The 15,783-nt window shown below is 40.4% G+C and overlaps 2 protein-coding genes across 3 annotated transcripts in view; one reads left to right on the forward strand and one right to left on the reverse strand.

Annotated features, from left to right (window-relative positions):
- Positions 1-6,932, reverse strand: part of LOC147308572 (elongation factor 2b) — a 9,815-nt gene extending 2,883 nt beyond the window's left edge. Inside the window, exons 1-10 of the mRNA XM_086272380.1 lie at positions 6,785-6,932; positions 5,337-5,551; positions 3,053-3,234; positions 2,758-2,969; positions 2,493-2,671; positions 2,159-2,264; positions 1,682-1,934; positions 1,357-1,552; positions 1,108-1,231; positions 690-932 (exon numbers count right to left, since the gene is read on the reverse strand). Coding sequence (XP_086128506.1) covers positions 690-932; positions 1,108-1,231; positions 1,357-1,552; positions 1,682-1,934; positions 2,159-2,264; positions 2,493-2,671; positions 2,758-2,969; positions 3,053-3,234; positions 5,337-5,551; positions 6,785-6,787 — 1,713 coding nt within the window. The 5' untranslated portion in view covers positions 6,788-6,932. The remainder of the gene's footprint in view (positions 1-689; positions 933-1,107; positions 1,232-1,356; positions 1,553-1,681; positions 1,935-2,158; positions 2,265-2,492; positions 2,672-2,757; positions 2,970-3,052; positions 3,235-5,336; positions 5,552-6,784) is intronic.
- Positions 6,933-10,957: 4,025 nt separating this feature from the next.
- On the forward strand, positions 10,958-13,805 carry LOC147308573 (uncharacterized). Of its 2 annotated transcripts, XM_086271521.1 has the most exons (4): positions 10,958-11,092; positions 11,787-11,943; positions 12,105-12,181; positions 12,646-13,805. In XM_086271521.1, the coding sequence occupies exons 1-4, from the start codon at positions 11,060-11,062 to the stop codon at positions 12,940-12,942; spliced, it is 564 nt and encodes a 187-aa protein (XP_086127647.1). In that variant the 5' UTR covers positions 10,958-11,059; the 3' UTR covers positions 12,943-13,805. The 2 variants fall into 2 exon arrangements, with proteins under 2 accessions (XP_086127647.1, XP_086127646.1); XM_086271520.1 differs by lacking the exon at positions 10,958-11,092 and having other exon boundaries at positions 11,116-11,943.
- The last annotated feature ends 1,978 nt before the right edge of the window (positions 13,806-15,783 follow it).

A 15,783-nucleotide genomic window follows, 5' to 3' on the forward strand; every position in this document is an offset into this window, starting at 1 on the left:
CAACTCCAGGCCTTGAGTGCCGGTGCCGAGGAGGTTTTAGATGTGTCCATGATCCATCACAGCTGATTTAAAGGGCTAAATGACTCCTCAGCATTTCTTGAAGTTCTCCAGAGGCCTGGTAATGAACTAATCATTTGATTCAGGTGTGTTAACTGAGGGTGCGATCTAAAACCTGCAGGACACCGGCACTCAAGGCCTGGAGTTGCCTACCCCTGCCTTAGACTAACATGTTAAAATGGTCAACTTTACTGCATTAAAAAGCACATTTATAGCCTGGTTCAAAAAACGGTTCTGGCCTTTATGAAGAGTTACCCCACTTATAACAACTCTGAGTGGGGTGATTATTTTTCTTTAATAACTCATCTACCCTAATAATTGATTTGATAGGGAGCTGGAGCCAGTCAGAGTCCACTAGGCCTCATCCACTACTTCAAGTCATTAAAGTGGACCTCTTCTTTTTAATGGGTTACCTGATTAATATTATTGCTTGCTGTGTGGTACAGACCACCCATCTATTTAAACACAACAGTTTAAATTGTATTCAGGTTTATAGTTCGGATTGTCTGTCGTGAGGCTGCTTTTCATATATGTGACGTAAACAAATCAGTACTTGTAATAGCTATTAATATTAACCTTGCATCAGTGACCTGTCTTGCACCTTGCCAGTAAACCTCTACTCCTTTGCTCACCTTCAGTGGAATGCAGGCGTGGTCCTCCTCCAAGTCCTTCAGGCAGATCTCCAGGTGAAGCTCTCCTGCTCCAGCGATGATGTGCTCCCCGGACTCTTCGATGATGCACTGCACCATGGGGTCTGACTTAGCCAGACGCTTCAAGCCCTCCACTAGCTTGGGCAAGTCAGCAGGATTCTTGGCCTCCACGGCCACTCGGACAACAGGGCTCACGCTGAACTTCATCACTCTCATGTTGTGGGCCTGAAGATGGAATCGATGAGTGATAAGACTAGATTCTTTTAAGGTTTGTTTTATCAGGAAGCCACACCAAATAATGACTCCGTGTTAATAGCTATTGATTCATTTGTCATGCCTCGGTTTTTAAACTAGAGCACACTCTGTGTAGATACAGAACAAAGGGAAAGTGACACGCTACCTGTTCAAAGGTGGTAATAGTTCCAGTCTTAACCAGGAACTGGTCTACTCCAACAAGACCCACGATGTTGCCACAGGGAACATCTTCAATAGGCTCCACATAGCGACCCATCATCAAAATAGTCCTAGATTGACGTGGTGATAAAATAAGAAGGATATAAAAAAAAGAAGAAAGGGGAGTCACACATTCTGAGCTTTTCCTACTATCTTGGACCTGTACTGTGTACAGTTTGTAGATAAACATGCCCACCTCTGGATGGGTTTGATGTAGAGGTCTTCCTTCTTGCCAGGGGTGAAGTTTGGCCCCATGATGCGCACCTTCAGCCCTGTGGACACGCAGCCAGAAAACACACGGCCGAAGGCATAGAAACGACCCTTGTCACTGGTTGGGACCATCTTGGAAATATACATCATCAGTGGGGCCTTAGGATCACAGTTCTTAATACCTGAGAAGAGAGTTTCGAAGTTGTGAATTTACCACAGTCAAAATAAACAGTGATAATTCTTCTAAAGCTACTTAATAATAATACAAATACTTTTAATTGAATTGAGTCACGTGAAGGTGTTCTACTGACCCATGGCAGCCTCGTCATCTCCGGGCCCTTCGTAGAGCAGCTCACAGCGGTATTTCTGCGAAGTGACGGGGGAGGGCAGGTGGATGGTAATCATCTGGAGCAGGGCCTCTCCGGCAGGGAGCCAGCGTCGCATTACAGCCTTCAGCAGGGGCTTCCCCTCCTTCTCTTTGTCCTCTGAGTCAAGTTTGACATCCAGCTTTTCAATTAGCTTGGCTGTCTCTTCTTTTTTGAAATTCATGATGGCATCAAACACCTAAGAGGTCAATGAGAAAAAGGACAAAAAAAAAAAAATTAGGGCATTAATCAAAGGCAGTGACTTTTCAGACTCTACTTAAAGTCTAATCATCTTAGTTTGGATCCAGTCACAGTCTGGATCTGAAATGTCTGAAATTTAAGAGCTTTAAATCCCCTTTTAACAATGTTAGAAACATAAAAAATACACAATTTGCTGAAATAAAGCATCTTTAGTACATTCACCTTAAAGATGGGATCCAAAACAAGCTGGCAGAAAGTTCGAGGTAATTTCTGACCATCGGGGCCGGTGGCGGTCTTACTGAATTTTCCAGCACTTGGATCGAAATATCTGGAAAATGCAATGAAATTATTATATAAAAATATGTTGCCTGAATATCACTTGCTGCCCACTGTCTTGTATTAATGCTTAAATTTTAAAGAACCACTAAACACCACCTGAACATTGACACAGAAAAAGGGGTGTGGTCCATGTACAAGCATCCTTCTTAACACATGCAGCACCTCTGATGTACCACACTGTAACCAGAGAGGGCACTGTACGTGCACTCGTGTTCACCTTTCTCCCCACAGTTTCTTCATCATGTCCTCCACTTTCTTGCACCTCTCTGCTGGTCCCAGCTGTGCAACTCCTTTAGCAGCAAACTTAGCCACATACATCTCAGCGAACTGCTTCAAGGTGAAAGCCCATCCGTGGAGGCCCGAGCCAAAGCCAACTGTTCCAATAACAGGGTCAATCTGAGGAATAAATGATAGCATTCATTGTAACTACCCATATATTGAAAGTTTTAGAAGGTATTTTACCAGCGTAAGTATGTATTCACCATAATGTTCCCCATGGGTCCACCCTCATCCTCTCCATAGGTGGAGATAATGACGTTAACGTTCTCCACAATACGCTGGAAGGTCTGATAGAGCTCATCTGGCTCCAGCTGCAGCTCAAGCAGGGCCCGGTCCATCTTGTTCATCATGAGAACCGGCTTTATGCGCTCAGCGATGGCCTGACGCAGTACGGTCTCGGTTTGCACGCACACACCTGTCAGTGGAAACAAACAGGTAAGCCTCAGTGCGTACGAGTGTGTATGTGAGTGACAGGACGAGTGTTTTATGTCTAATTACCTGAGACACAGTCCACCACAACCAGGGCTCCATCAGTTACTCTAAGGGCAGCGGTGACCTCAGAAGAGAAATCAACGTGACCCGGGGAATCGATCAGGTTGATGAGGAAGCCGTTTCCGTCTTTGCTCTGCTTGATAAACGCCAAGTCGTTCTCTCCAAGCTCATAATACATGGAGATGGCCCTGAAAGAGAGTGAGAGAACATAGAAAAACCTTGAGATGTGTTAACTCTGCACTGATAAATTTAACGATTTATGTAAATAAATCTCAAAAACTGCACTCACACGGATGAGTCAGACCATCCTCTAATAAAAGAGACTGTTAGATTTGTTTGTTTGTGGGATGCAGTTTGCCATGAGATGAGATCAATGAGGAATGGGATAACTGCTAATACATTTGTTAAACTGTGTACCTTTTCAGTAATTTAGGGTGATTTGACATATGCTGAGTATAAAAAGGTTTGCATTGAAACTGTCAGACATGAGGTATTCATACCTGGGAACTTTTCAAGCATAAAGGTCAAAAAGGGGGGAAATGTTAGATTTGTATTGTTGATTGTTATTTATGCTTAGAAATATTTACTTATATATGCTTAGAGTTTTGTAATTAGTTGTAGATTGGTAGAGGTTTTGATCCTTGATAGTCTGCAAACTTTGTGTGTATTAGACAGCACTTTGGGAGCATGAGAGGTCATACCGTGTCTTATTGTTTTATGGTAGGATTAACGTAGCTACGTCTGTTCTAGTCTAAGTGCTTTTCTGTTTAGATGAACTGCTGGACTTCCTCACCGGGGGGGGGGGTCTAGTCTACCCTCTTCCTGACCAAGGATGTTTGACCCTTTGCTCAGCAGTCCACACACACACACACACACACACACACACACACACACACACACACACACACACACAGGCAAGGTACTCTTTGTTTGTATGTAGACGTCATATGTTAATGAACTTATGCATATTCATGTAACCTCAATAAAAGAACAGTGGTACGGGAGAACGGACGAGAGCTACTGGGGTCAAGCGAAGGAACGGCGTTTGTCTGGTTCTCTCCCGTGCACGAGTAACATGAAGAAGTTTGCCTACTTGCGTCTTGCTTGCAGTGTAATTATATTGTCTTAACGTTCCAGCGAATAGGTTTATGCTACAAACCTATCAGAGACAGCAAAGACTTTCTGCTGCTACTAAGTGTCCTGACTGCATAGATTTGAATTAATATTTGGTGATCTCTGCTGGTGCATTTATTATATACAAACATCCATGTGTAAATCTCTAAAACAGTGTTTTTTAACACCTCTCTAAATTTGGAACAGAGAAACAATTCTGCAAGTCAAATATGGTACTTAACGTGTGTCGATAAAGTATAACACCACGAGCAACTTACAAATAAAACAAGTGCTGTGATTATGAACCAATCAAGTATGAGATGCATGTTCCAATTAAATACACAGCACAGCCCGCCGCCTTTAGAAACGATGTGTACCTTGAGGTTAAAATACATAACACAATTTCATAACAATAATGAACTCAGTATGGCACAAATATTTCTTATTTTGGTAATGTACTTACTATAGCCCTTCTTTTTATCGGACATATATGCCCTACAAACACAACCAAACAGGGAGATCTGACAGCTGAAGGCCAAGTACGTCTTCTTTTTGAGTCAAGGTCTTAGTATGATTGATGAGTTATTATGTGTACCCAATATTTCCTGCCAAAGATAGAACAGTATTGATCGCTTCCAATCAGTATATTTGTCTATGACACAGACTATATATAAGGGATGGCCACACTTGCCAGTCGCAACCTGAAATACTCTTTACGTGCTTTATTATTTATTATCCTCAAAGTCAGATAATAATTTTAAAAAAGGAAGATCAAACTGTATAAAATAAGACTTGTGTTTAGAGAACGAGGCCACAAAGTCATCAGGTAAATGTTTCCTGAAGCAGCATTGTCATTTTCTTTTACACTTCTTCACAATCAAACATCTTTTGGAACCAAAGAAGTCGCCCCCTGCTGGCCATTAGAAAGAATGCTGAATTTTAGCTTCACATTTGAGAACCCTAAGCAACACCCATGTCTCTCCTCTGCATTTTTACTCATTGATTAAAGTTTGAGTGTGATGTCAGCGTATAGAAATATCAAAATCAAACCCACACAGATCTGATCAGGCAGATGACGAGAATTTGGGAGGTTGAACGCGTAATAAAAATATTTAAATTAACCAGTACTGTTAGGATAAATTATGAATAGTTCCTGCTACAAACACAAAGCACATACGTAGATTTGATGGTGATGCAGCGCTCCTGCTCGTCTTTGCGTGTGTCTGTGAAGCGGGTTTCTCCGGCACGGGACGATGCAATGATCCCCGCTTTGGATACCAGCGAGTCGGTCAGCGTGGACTTCCCATGATCCACGTGTGCGATCACGGACATGTTTCTGATGTTGGACTTTTTGTCCATGATGGCACGGATCTGATCCACCGTGAAGTTCACCTGGAGGGAGGGTTGGAGATTTAGAAGGGGAGAGGAGCAGGGTGGCTACAGTCATCCATTTCCAACTAGCACAGGCTCATTTTATTCATCATATGCATCTATTTCTGTCCACTACCAGCTCTCCCCAGCCGCTCCGAGAAGAGTTATAAAAAGAAAGACATGTTTGAAACTGAACCCAGGAAGAAGGAGAGTGGACACCGCTTAAAGACTTTACCTCCTGATTTCCAGAATTACTGAGTCACCATTCACCACGTGGCAACTGAGTGGGGGTGAACGCAATGTACCACAATTGCAAGAAAACAAGGTCTCTTGATTTTAGACCTTAAACTAAATCTACAGAAAGAGTGTTAACCACTAAGTTTGCTATTTAATGTGTAATATATGAAGAGGGCAGTCCTCTAAGATGACAAGATGACAGTTTGTCTAGCAGTGGGTTGTTAAGACTATATAAAACCATCCCCATAATCCTCTGTAAATAAAAAATATGAAGAAAACAAGGTCCAGTGTCCCTCAAAGCTTTCCTAGCAGAACAAATGTATTCATCAATTCAGAAATATCACACTGGATATATAAATGAACACAACCAAAGACTCTTTTGGTGAAATAATTCATTTTTACATCACCCACTGCTGCAAAACACTCAGATGAAATGCGGTGCAGCTCTCTGAGTGTGACGTAGTGCAGCCTGCCTATATGTAATAACACGTTTCCATCGCTTCTTAAATAAAAAGCAATGACGCAATCTCGCTTCTTAAATAAAAAGCAATGACGCAATCTCTTCTAATCAAATGAAAATCTACATTTCCCCCCCACACACAAACAGAGCTGATGACATTTACATTAGACATGCCATGGCCATGTGCGTTCCCTCTGTGGGCAGCTGTATTAACGTGATATTTCTGCGGTCATGCCAGAGCAGCGTGATATTAAAGGCTTTGCAGTGGACGTCACAGTGAGAGCTGAGCGGCCCGTGCACTGGAGGCCACAGCCCTGCGTTATCGGCCGGCTGTTGCGCATGTTATAACGGCGCACAAACAGAGCCCTTATCCGATCACATAACACCACCGGGCATCGGCATCCATTTCACGGACCTGACGGGATCCGGTGCGGCTGCAGTCGGAGCCTACAACTCATAACGGTTGTTGGGTGCAGCATTTGACAGCGTGTTTTCCCTCGCTGCTACAAATACATTAAAGGCATCATCTATACATTTAAGGCTCTAGTTTCACTCACCATGTTGTCTGCAGGTCGTGGGTCTTTATGTGCGACGGGTTATTGCCGTAGTCGCTGCCTCTGAGGACAGGCAGTCCCGGTGGTGACAGGAGAGGCGCTGCTGCTGCTGCTGCTGATGCGGCTGCCGTGTAGCGGTGTCCGGTCAGTGACTGCAGCTGCAGGGGGCGCTGCAGCTCAGCAGCCCGTCACATATCACATGTCCGTGGCGCTTTGCCATGTTATCCTAATACGTCCATGCTGAGTGCGCGTGCGCGTGTGAGTGCCCGGCTGTGTTTGTGAGTGCGTGAGAGTAAGAAGGGCGCACTTCTGTTGACTTAACCATGTATGTTTGTGCCTCCAGCTGCCACGAAAGATCCAAAACTTAAGAACAAGTACTTTTGTACAGTTGATATTTACATTGTTAGAAAGTAACATAATCGAACCAAAATGCACTAAAGTGAAAAGATAAAGTGGTTTGGCAACAGAGATGACCACTTTCTAAAGGAGGTAATACCAACTGAAGCTTTATTCAGTGATTAGTTTCTATGGCTTCAGCTATACAGACAGACAAACCTTTATTGTAATCCAGTCTATACACAAACAGTGTATAGACGCGAAGACACGTTTCCTGTGCAAACGGTGCGGTAAGGTCCATATAAAGGATACAGAATTAATTAAACATAAATATGGATATCAGTATAAATATATACTGCACATTAGATTTCTTTGCGTTAAAGCTTTAACTCAACATTAAAAAAGAGCTTCATTCGAATCACGCATTTCTGTGGTATAGCATTTGATAACATAAGTCCAGATTTTATAGAATTTGTGTTGCTATTTGCTGTGTTTTGAGTAAATACTAAATATTTTGTGTATGGTTTTGGAATATCGTTGACACATTGATTGCATTTGAGACTTACCACACTACCACACCTATATATTGTTTTTGGACTTAAAAACTTTTATTTATTTGTTAATTTATGTATGTATTTATTAACAAAAAATACATTTATTTCTTTGTACACACACAAAAAACAAAATTCAATTCAATTCAATTTGTTACAGTGTGTACTGGCCTAATTGTAATCGTAAACATATGAAAATTCCGCAGGATTTCACTGTCAGTGCATCTGTTTAACCACACCGTCTGGTTCACTTCTCTTTAGCCCACCTAAGGAGCCAACGATGCATTAGAAAGCATGTATTACTGTTGGTTGTTTGCTTGTATTTCTCCGTATCTTAGCGTGCAGCTGCTTCTGGGCGTGTCAGTGAATGACGTTTAGCAGCACTTGGAGAGTGCGATGCATGCTAGAGCCAATTTCACAGGAAAGCCTTATCCGCAGCAAAAACTGAATGTTTCCTTCCTTTTTTTCCCATGCTCCGCCTCTTCCCCCCCAAACATTTTGATGTACACCTCCGCCTCTGAAATATCGATCCCCGTGGAATAAAGCAGGCCACTGCTAGACAGGGCGCCGTAGCAGTCCTCCACCAGCTGAGGGCAGAGCAGGACAAAACATGTTTGGGAGGTGCCAAGATATGTGGAATGGGACACTGAAATGAAAACTGAGTAATGTAAAGAACACATTTAATCAATCTGGTGCAATAATAAGTAGCTCTGCCACTGAAACAATCCCTCCCCCTGTGATAACAATTGTTGGGGAGGGGGTATCTTTCTTATTAAACCAGTGGACTGTGCTCTACATGTCCAGAAAGGAAATAACTGAAAAATACATTATTCGTGGGTTTCCCATAATAAGCACATAATGGGCTCTCATGAGAGCAGATGATTATTATCTCTAAAGAAAGCTTTACTCATGAATTTCAGATGAAGATAAAACCACAAAGCAAACGATGCTGCAAGACGATTTCTTTTTTCAATGTTTATTTTTAGTTTTGAGCTTGCATTTATAATTTCTGCTCATAGTCTCTAAATGTAGAAAATCTTTTGTTAAAACTCCCTAAAATACATATCATTAGAAAGTTCTACTTTTTGTCTTCAGAGCACTATAAGAAGCAAAACAAATTTAAATTTAGTGAGCAACAATAAAAGCTCTACACAGCTCCAAAGATTATTCATTGTATAATGCCCTTTTTAACACAAGGGAGTCCAGATATTAAAGTTTGTGGTGACTAAACAAGAACCAGTGGTTTCCATGGTCAGTGCAGCTGATAAAGCTGATATTACTGCAATATCACTGCGCAGTGTGTCACGTTTCCTCCAGCAGGGCTGACCTACTAAAACAGCAACGTTCACAGCAGAAAGAGCGTGCTGTCTGCAGTCGCATAGGCAGTGGTGTGCAGATTACTTCATCTGAAAAACGGTGTCTTTCATCTAATCATCAGATTTATGCAAAAGCTACAGAGGTAGTTTTCATAAACTCAGTGAAGTAGTCTTAAAATTGCAAAACAGTGGAGGACGATATCTTGATTGGCCTTTTAGCAGGAGTCTCTCTGAAGCTTTCGGTGTAGGACGCTGACTGCCACAGTGCAGCTTAAAGTGGAGCATGTCTGGCTTTTTTTTTCTTTCTTTTTTTTGTCAAACTCCAAACGGTGGGAAATATATTCCCTTTACTAGTCACAGGAGGATTTTACACATTAAGGGAACTGATTTCCAAACTTGGCAGTAGAAAAATGAATAGATAACATTAAATTTAAGAAATAACAAAAACTATCGATGTTATGATATCATATTTTTAAATGTAATAATAAACTGATAGAATCCACATGATGTGCCTGCGGATACTGAATTTAGATTTAAAATGAACATTTGGGGTTGTTACCTGAAGATCTTTAGGGAAATCAGAAAGCCAACGAAAAAAAATCTTACATGATTGAAAACAATTCCCATGTGGGCATTCGCTGCAAGCGTAGCGCTGAAGAAGCCAATTACATGACACTTGTAGCTGTGAGAGTGAGGAGAAAGCTGTGGATTATCTCATACTAGTGGCACACATGATGGGAAATTTCAAAAAGCAGACGCTGAGCTGGTACTCCGTTGTAGCTGTAGCTGAAGGCTGTGTTTAATCTTTGTCTCCTAATTGCAGAGTTTATGATTTTACCAATAACGTACAGTCAGCTCCACTAGAGACAGCGGACAAGCGTGTTTCTCCTGTTTGCACACACTAACAATTTCCCAGCTGTAGATATAGAACGATTTTGCTCACATTAGAGCAATTACTGAGCTTCAGATAAGAGCTAATGAAAATGCACTTTGTGGCTGGTTAAATGACCTTGATGTAAGCTTCAAACATGTTTTCAGCCCGTGACTTCACACCCATGGACCTGAAGAAGGCATTTCTTTGATCACTGCAGTAGCTGTGTATTTTTTATATGATTCTTTTGCTCTCCACACATCTTATTGAACACTTTCTTGCCAGGGAATAGGGTGAGCTGCACTCTCAGAAATAGAGGTACGAGAGAAGAACATTTTTGTACCTATAGGTACATTTTTTTAAAATGTTCCCTTAAAAGTACAATATTGGTCTTTAAAAGTCCAGAAATGCCCCTTTAAAGGTACAATTTGAAATAAAGTACAAATCTGTACCATTTTGACCTGTACTGCAGTGACAGTGGCAGAACGTGGTAATGGGTCAGCATGGGAAAATCTGGATGGGCCTGGTTAATTGTAAAATTCATATGAGATGTGAGTGTGCTCATAAAAGCTACATGTTATAATCAAATCTGTTGGTCCTCTCCTCTGTACGTAAATTATCCTATGATGCAAAGAATATCTGTAACCTACCTTTGTGTAAGTTATGTTAAATTATATTTTTTTAAAAAAACACACAATGACATGCAGGCACAACCAAATGATGTTAAAAAAAACTGGTCCATTTCCATTTTATTAAGTTCCAGTTATAATTTTTTAATGTTTTAAATCTTTCAAAAACGTGAAATCATTTTACTGTTATGTTTGGCCATTTACTTTTTTGCTTTTACTACATCCTAGAATTGTTCATTAATTGTGAGGTTTTTATGGAATTTGCAACATCAAGTTAAACCGAGGTTCTTTGGAAGTTAAAATGTCAAGCAGATTTTTATGTTACGGTGACTACATTTTGTAAATTACAAATATAGTTCGCCAAGACAGCATAACTGTTTCTAAACAACTGCGCATTAATACCACAATGTTGTATTTCCATGTATCAAGTTCGCAACGCGCATTAATCCCAAAGGCTGAAAAGCCAGCAGCGATGAGTGCTCCGCCTCCGCGCTGACTAGCGTTGACACAGAAAATGACTCTCAGGGGGTTATCGATGGAGGAGCTCCTTAAAAAGTTGATGGAAGAAGGCGTTGATGTGTCAGACGACGAGGCGCAAAGGTTTAGAGGTAAGTCGGGTGTGATTTTGTGTTTTTATAAAAATTACAACGTGTAATTTTACAGTAGAGTTAGCAAAAGTCCGAAGAGCTAGCTTTAACATGGGTGAATGCTAGCAGTTAGCTAAGTTTTAAACAAAGAAAGGTACAAATGTGGACTATTTAGACTGTTGGTGGAATGTTCAACGTCTGTCTGCCCGCCGTATTCCAGTGTTTTATCAATAAATAGTCAGTAACCGTGTACAACAATGTAAAAAAATCAATAATTTCTCAAAACATGCTAGTATGTAAATATAGCTATTAACAAAAATGTTTTCTAAGCAAAATTTATCGCATCTAACTTGTTTCCCGCTCAAAGGGATTTTAAACAATGGAAGGTACACATTTGTACCATTTCACCTACTTAGTGGGATTTGGGATTTTCGAATATGAGAGCTGTAAGCTCTGTGCAGGGACACTGTCTGCAACCCAAGAATTGTTAAGATGATTGGGGAAACAGCTAATGATTTTTTTTGTCTCTAAATCTGATTATTATTATTTTCTGTACTAACTGATTAATCAATCTGTTTATTAGCTTTAGAATTTTTTGTTCAAGGGTTAAAGCACTTTACATTTATCTCCAGTCTGTGTCTTTAAACATGTCAAAAGTTTAAATCCTCAATGTAAAATGTCATTCTTTTGTCTATTCTGCTCTTTTCATTTCCAGTTGTGTGATGAGGTTGATTTAATGCATCCCTGCCAAGACAACATCTGTCGCTGCTTTAGCAAAAACTTCACTGCTGTTCTTCAAATGACCAAGGATTTGCCACTGAAGAAGGTCTACATGGAGGCAAGAGAGAATGCACTGGCTGAAGACATTACAGGTGCTAATTTGACCTCATACAAATAGTAAATTTTGTGACAATTCATTTGCTCTCTCTTCCAAAGATAATTGATGTACCATAGTGTCATGTGAAGAGCATGTTAATGGGAATTTGCATGCTATCAAAATCTAATGAAGTGCATTTGCATCTGTATGACCTAGGAATTGACTTCAAGGGGGCACTTCTCTTGCCATCCATCTTCAAGGAGAAGATAGAAGATTTCATCATCCTTGGAGAGGTAAATGCATGATGCATAGCCTTTGGCCACAAGTTTCATTCTCGGTGTTTTGTTGGCATGGAGCTGAATTCAGCTGCGGTTCAGCATCACAGCTAAGCTAATGTAGGGGAAACACTGCTGTTAATCCACAGTGCTGCTGTGCTCTTGGGTTTTGTCTGGTGTTTATATAGATAGATAGACCTTTATTGTCCCCTTAGGAAAATTCTTCTTCACAGGTACTGTCACTGTCAGGGGTGATTGCTTTTGCCCTTGAATATTATGTCAAACTTTAGCAGCTTATCAAACACTACCACAACAGTCATTGGCTTTTTGTTTGGAGTAGGGGCCATGTTTACAGGTTATCAGAATAGACAGTTTTGTTTTGCAGCAAATAAAGAAGGTAATTTGAGGAATCTGTTGAAAATCCACTTGGCACATATTGCTTAAACATACTGTATACTAATGTTTTTCTTCCTCTTCTGCAGAATACTCCCACGAGTCCATACCCAACCATTCGAATGAAGGATAAGAGTTGGACAACTGCCCTCTTAAGACAGTGTCGCTGTGTTGTAACAGTTGAAGGAGTGGATGTTTGCTCGTGCCGCTCGCTGGATGAGGCCTACATCTCAGCATTCTCCACCTTCTTCGTGTTCAACATGACCTACCCTGCATACTTCAAGAAAACACTTGTCTTTCTTCAGAACTGCATTGTCAACATAGGAGACCAGGGAGACAAACCCCTGCCAGTAAGTGTCACCAGGGTACTTAACCAACTCTATTAAATATGCCCCCACCCAAGTGTCACTACCTTATTCACTACCCAAGGCTGATTTTGATGCATGGTCCTCTTCGCCCTTTGTGGTGTATGGGATATGAAAGCAAGCATCAATATTTCAAAAATCTAGCGAGTAAATGCAAAAACTTTGTAAACATCACTGCAACTCTTAACAATCGTCATCAAATGAAACAGTGCTGGGAGTTTTCTTCAGATAAGTTGCTTGTTGACTTTGAACATTCACTCAGCACAAGTGTCAGTGTGCCATTTTCATCTCTGCCAGGTGACTTACAGAATGCTCTGGAAATGAACAAAAGTTTTACAGATGTGCATTTTCAGGATAAAGTGCTTCAGCGTGTGTCTGCTATATCTGTCAGCAGTGTCAAATATGAACTTGAGGATGTTTTTGTAGTTGGCCATGTACACACTAAAGCCATACCTATATTCCTTAAAATCAAGTATATTTTGAATGTTGATACTTGTTGGGTATTGTGTGGGAAACTGTTACTTCCTTGCACTTATGAATGTCATTTCCATGCTTACCAAGTGGCAGTTGACAATGACTGGATCCTGTTCAATCCAGGAAATGAATTAGACTTTCAAGCTCTAGACACGTATTTAGTTGATGATAGGCTGTTTGTGTCCTTGAGGTATTCTGTGTGACGTGATTGCAAGCACATTTTCCATTGTGTTCAGGTGTTTAATGTCTTTATGTGATTGTTTACTTTTTTTTTTTTTTTTTAAATGAATGTATTTTTCTTGACATGTCCTATGGCAATATACGAATGTAATCAAGGATGTATTTCTGTGGTTGTTTAAATGCTTTGATGTGATTGTATTATCGAAAATAAATGGTTAAATAACCAAATATTTTGGACTATTGGGGGTACATTTTTGTCTCTTTAGGTACGAAATAGGTTGTCGCTGGGGGGGTACCCTCATAGGTACCCTATTGTACCCTTTTCAAGGGAACATTTCTGTACTATAGTTTCAAGGTACATTTATGTCTTAGGAAAGTACATGATTGTACTTCAGATGGTACAATTTCATAAGGTACAAAAATGTACCAAGCCTAAAGGGTACAGAAATGTCCTTCAAAAAGGAACACCCCCAGCGACAAGCATTTGTACCCTTTTTGGTACACTTTGGTACCCCTATTTCTGAGAGTGTGTGAGACCATTTCTGTGGAGCTGCAGTCATTGGTACCTGTGCAGGTCATTTCACTGGAAGAGAACTGACCGCATAAAAGTGATTTCATGGTATATTTCATTTTAAAACACCCTAAGGTGTCCAATAGATGTTCTTTTCCTTCACCCTAACCAACCTGCTCTCACATGGAGATATCTGAATATGCATTCACATTGTGATCTAATATGCAATAACAGTTATGTGTACTGAGCAGCAACTTATTCCTGGTATCTAGAGATGTGCTCAAAATGCCCCGGTTAGATAATCACTGCACTCAAAGTACTTTGATACTCTCTAATCTCCAGTTAGAACAACAATAAAGATAGCAGCGCTCTGCTGCCATTTAATTAGGCGTATTCATGAATATGTTGATTTTAAAGCAACTAATATACTTAAGAAGCAAGTCTTTGAAAAACTAAAGTATAGCGGTCATAATGGATTTGTACGGTGGCTTCACTGTGAGCGTTATTTTCTTAAGTAAGAAAGAGTCTAACACAGCAGAATATGCTAATACACCATCCATTTCCATTAGTCTCACCAGAATGTATTTAAATAACCTTTTTTGGCCTTATACAACAGGGGCTTTTTGACATTTGAATTGTATTTTAGGTCTGGAAATCCAACCTAGCCTGTAAAACAAGCGTCTCCACCAAGCCTGGGAATCAGACACCTCAGAGAATTTGATTTATTCACATTATGCATGCCTGACAAACAAAAGATAAGAAAGATTTGCGTCCTTTCTGCCGTGCCACAGTTTCACTTTCGTTCTTCCCTTAAAGTCCCTCTTCACTCTGACTTTTGAACAGCTTAGTAAAGGTAACAAAAAAACATAAATTCAGAACCCAAAGAAAATATCTGGCATCTCTGTCTGCTTCGAGCCATCTGATGAAGGCAAAAATGTCATATAAAATTATGTGAAGAGAAAGGAAAATGGCTTTGAATCATTTGAGCTACCAGGCTGTGTTCCCTCAAAGGTGTAGCGATGCTTTGAAGTTGATATGGCAATAGGAGGATTGAGCTGATGGTGTTCATTCTTAAAAGAATGCTGACTATTGATTGTGCTTATTCTGCTTTTAGACGGGTGTAATACTAAGTAGCTCTGCCACTGAAACAACTGATAACAATGAGATAATCTCTGCCAATGTGCATGTTCCCCTTGTGTAATTGCTGGAAGAACACATTATGTAATATCTTTTGCTTCATGGGGCGTGCTAGCATGAAACAGATGCTGTTAATTATGACAGCAAAGATAAGGAACGGATAACGTTGTTTTGCATTGGGAAAGCAAAAAAAAAAGTCATTGATCAGCTTTCTAAAGAGCTGTAACTTGAGGAGCAAGTGTCTATTTGAAAGACACAAAGAAAATAAATACTTCATTTAGAAGGATGCATGTTTTTTTCTCATGTCGATCCACCTTGATTGATCCATCCCTTCACAGTAGCTTCAGCTGAACTCTTTGTTGTTGTAAACAGTTTGCTGACAAAAAACCCCAAAACATTAAGGTAATTATCAGTTTGTTTGCTGCCAGCGACTGAAAGAAACTGTCCAGAACAATCGCATTCTCTTTCTTGATGCTTTGACAACAAGCTTCACTGAAAGGTCTTTGCAGCTGTTTGCTGAAATGTTATTTTTCTCAAACCACTGAAAAACTGTAATTGTT

Source organism: Aulonocara sp. 'chitande type north' Nkhata Bay, linkage group LG18 (assembly GCF_057382095.1).
Source record: "Aulonocara sp. 'chitande type north' Nkhata Bay isolate Kocher_YH1m ecotype deep benthic linkage group LG18, A_spYH_male_GT1.1, whole genome shotgun sequence".
Lineage (NCBI taxonomy): Eukaryota > Metazoa > Chordata > Actinopteri > Cichliformes > Cichlidae > Aulonocara > Aulonocara sp. 'chitande type north' Nkhata Bay.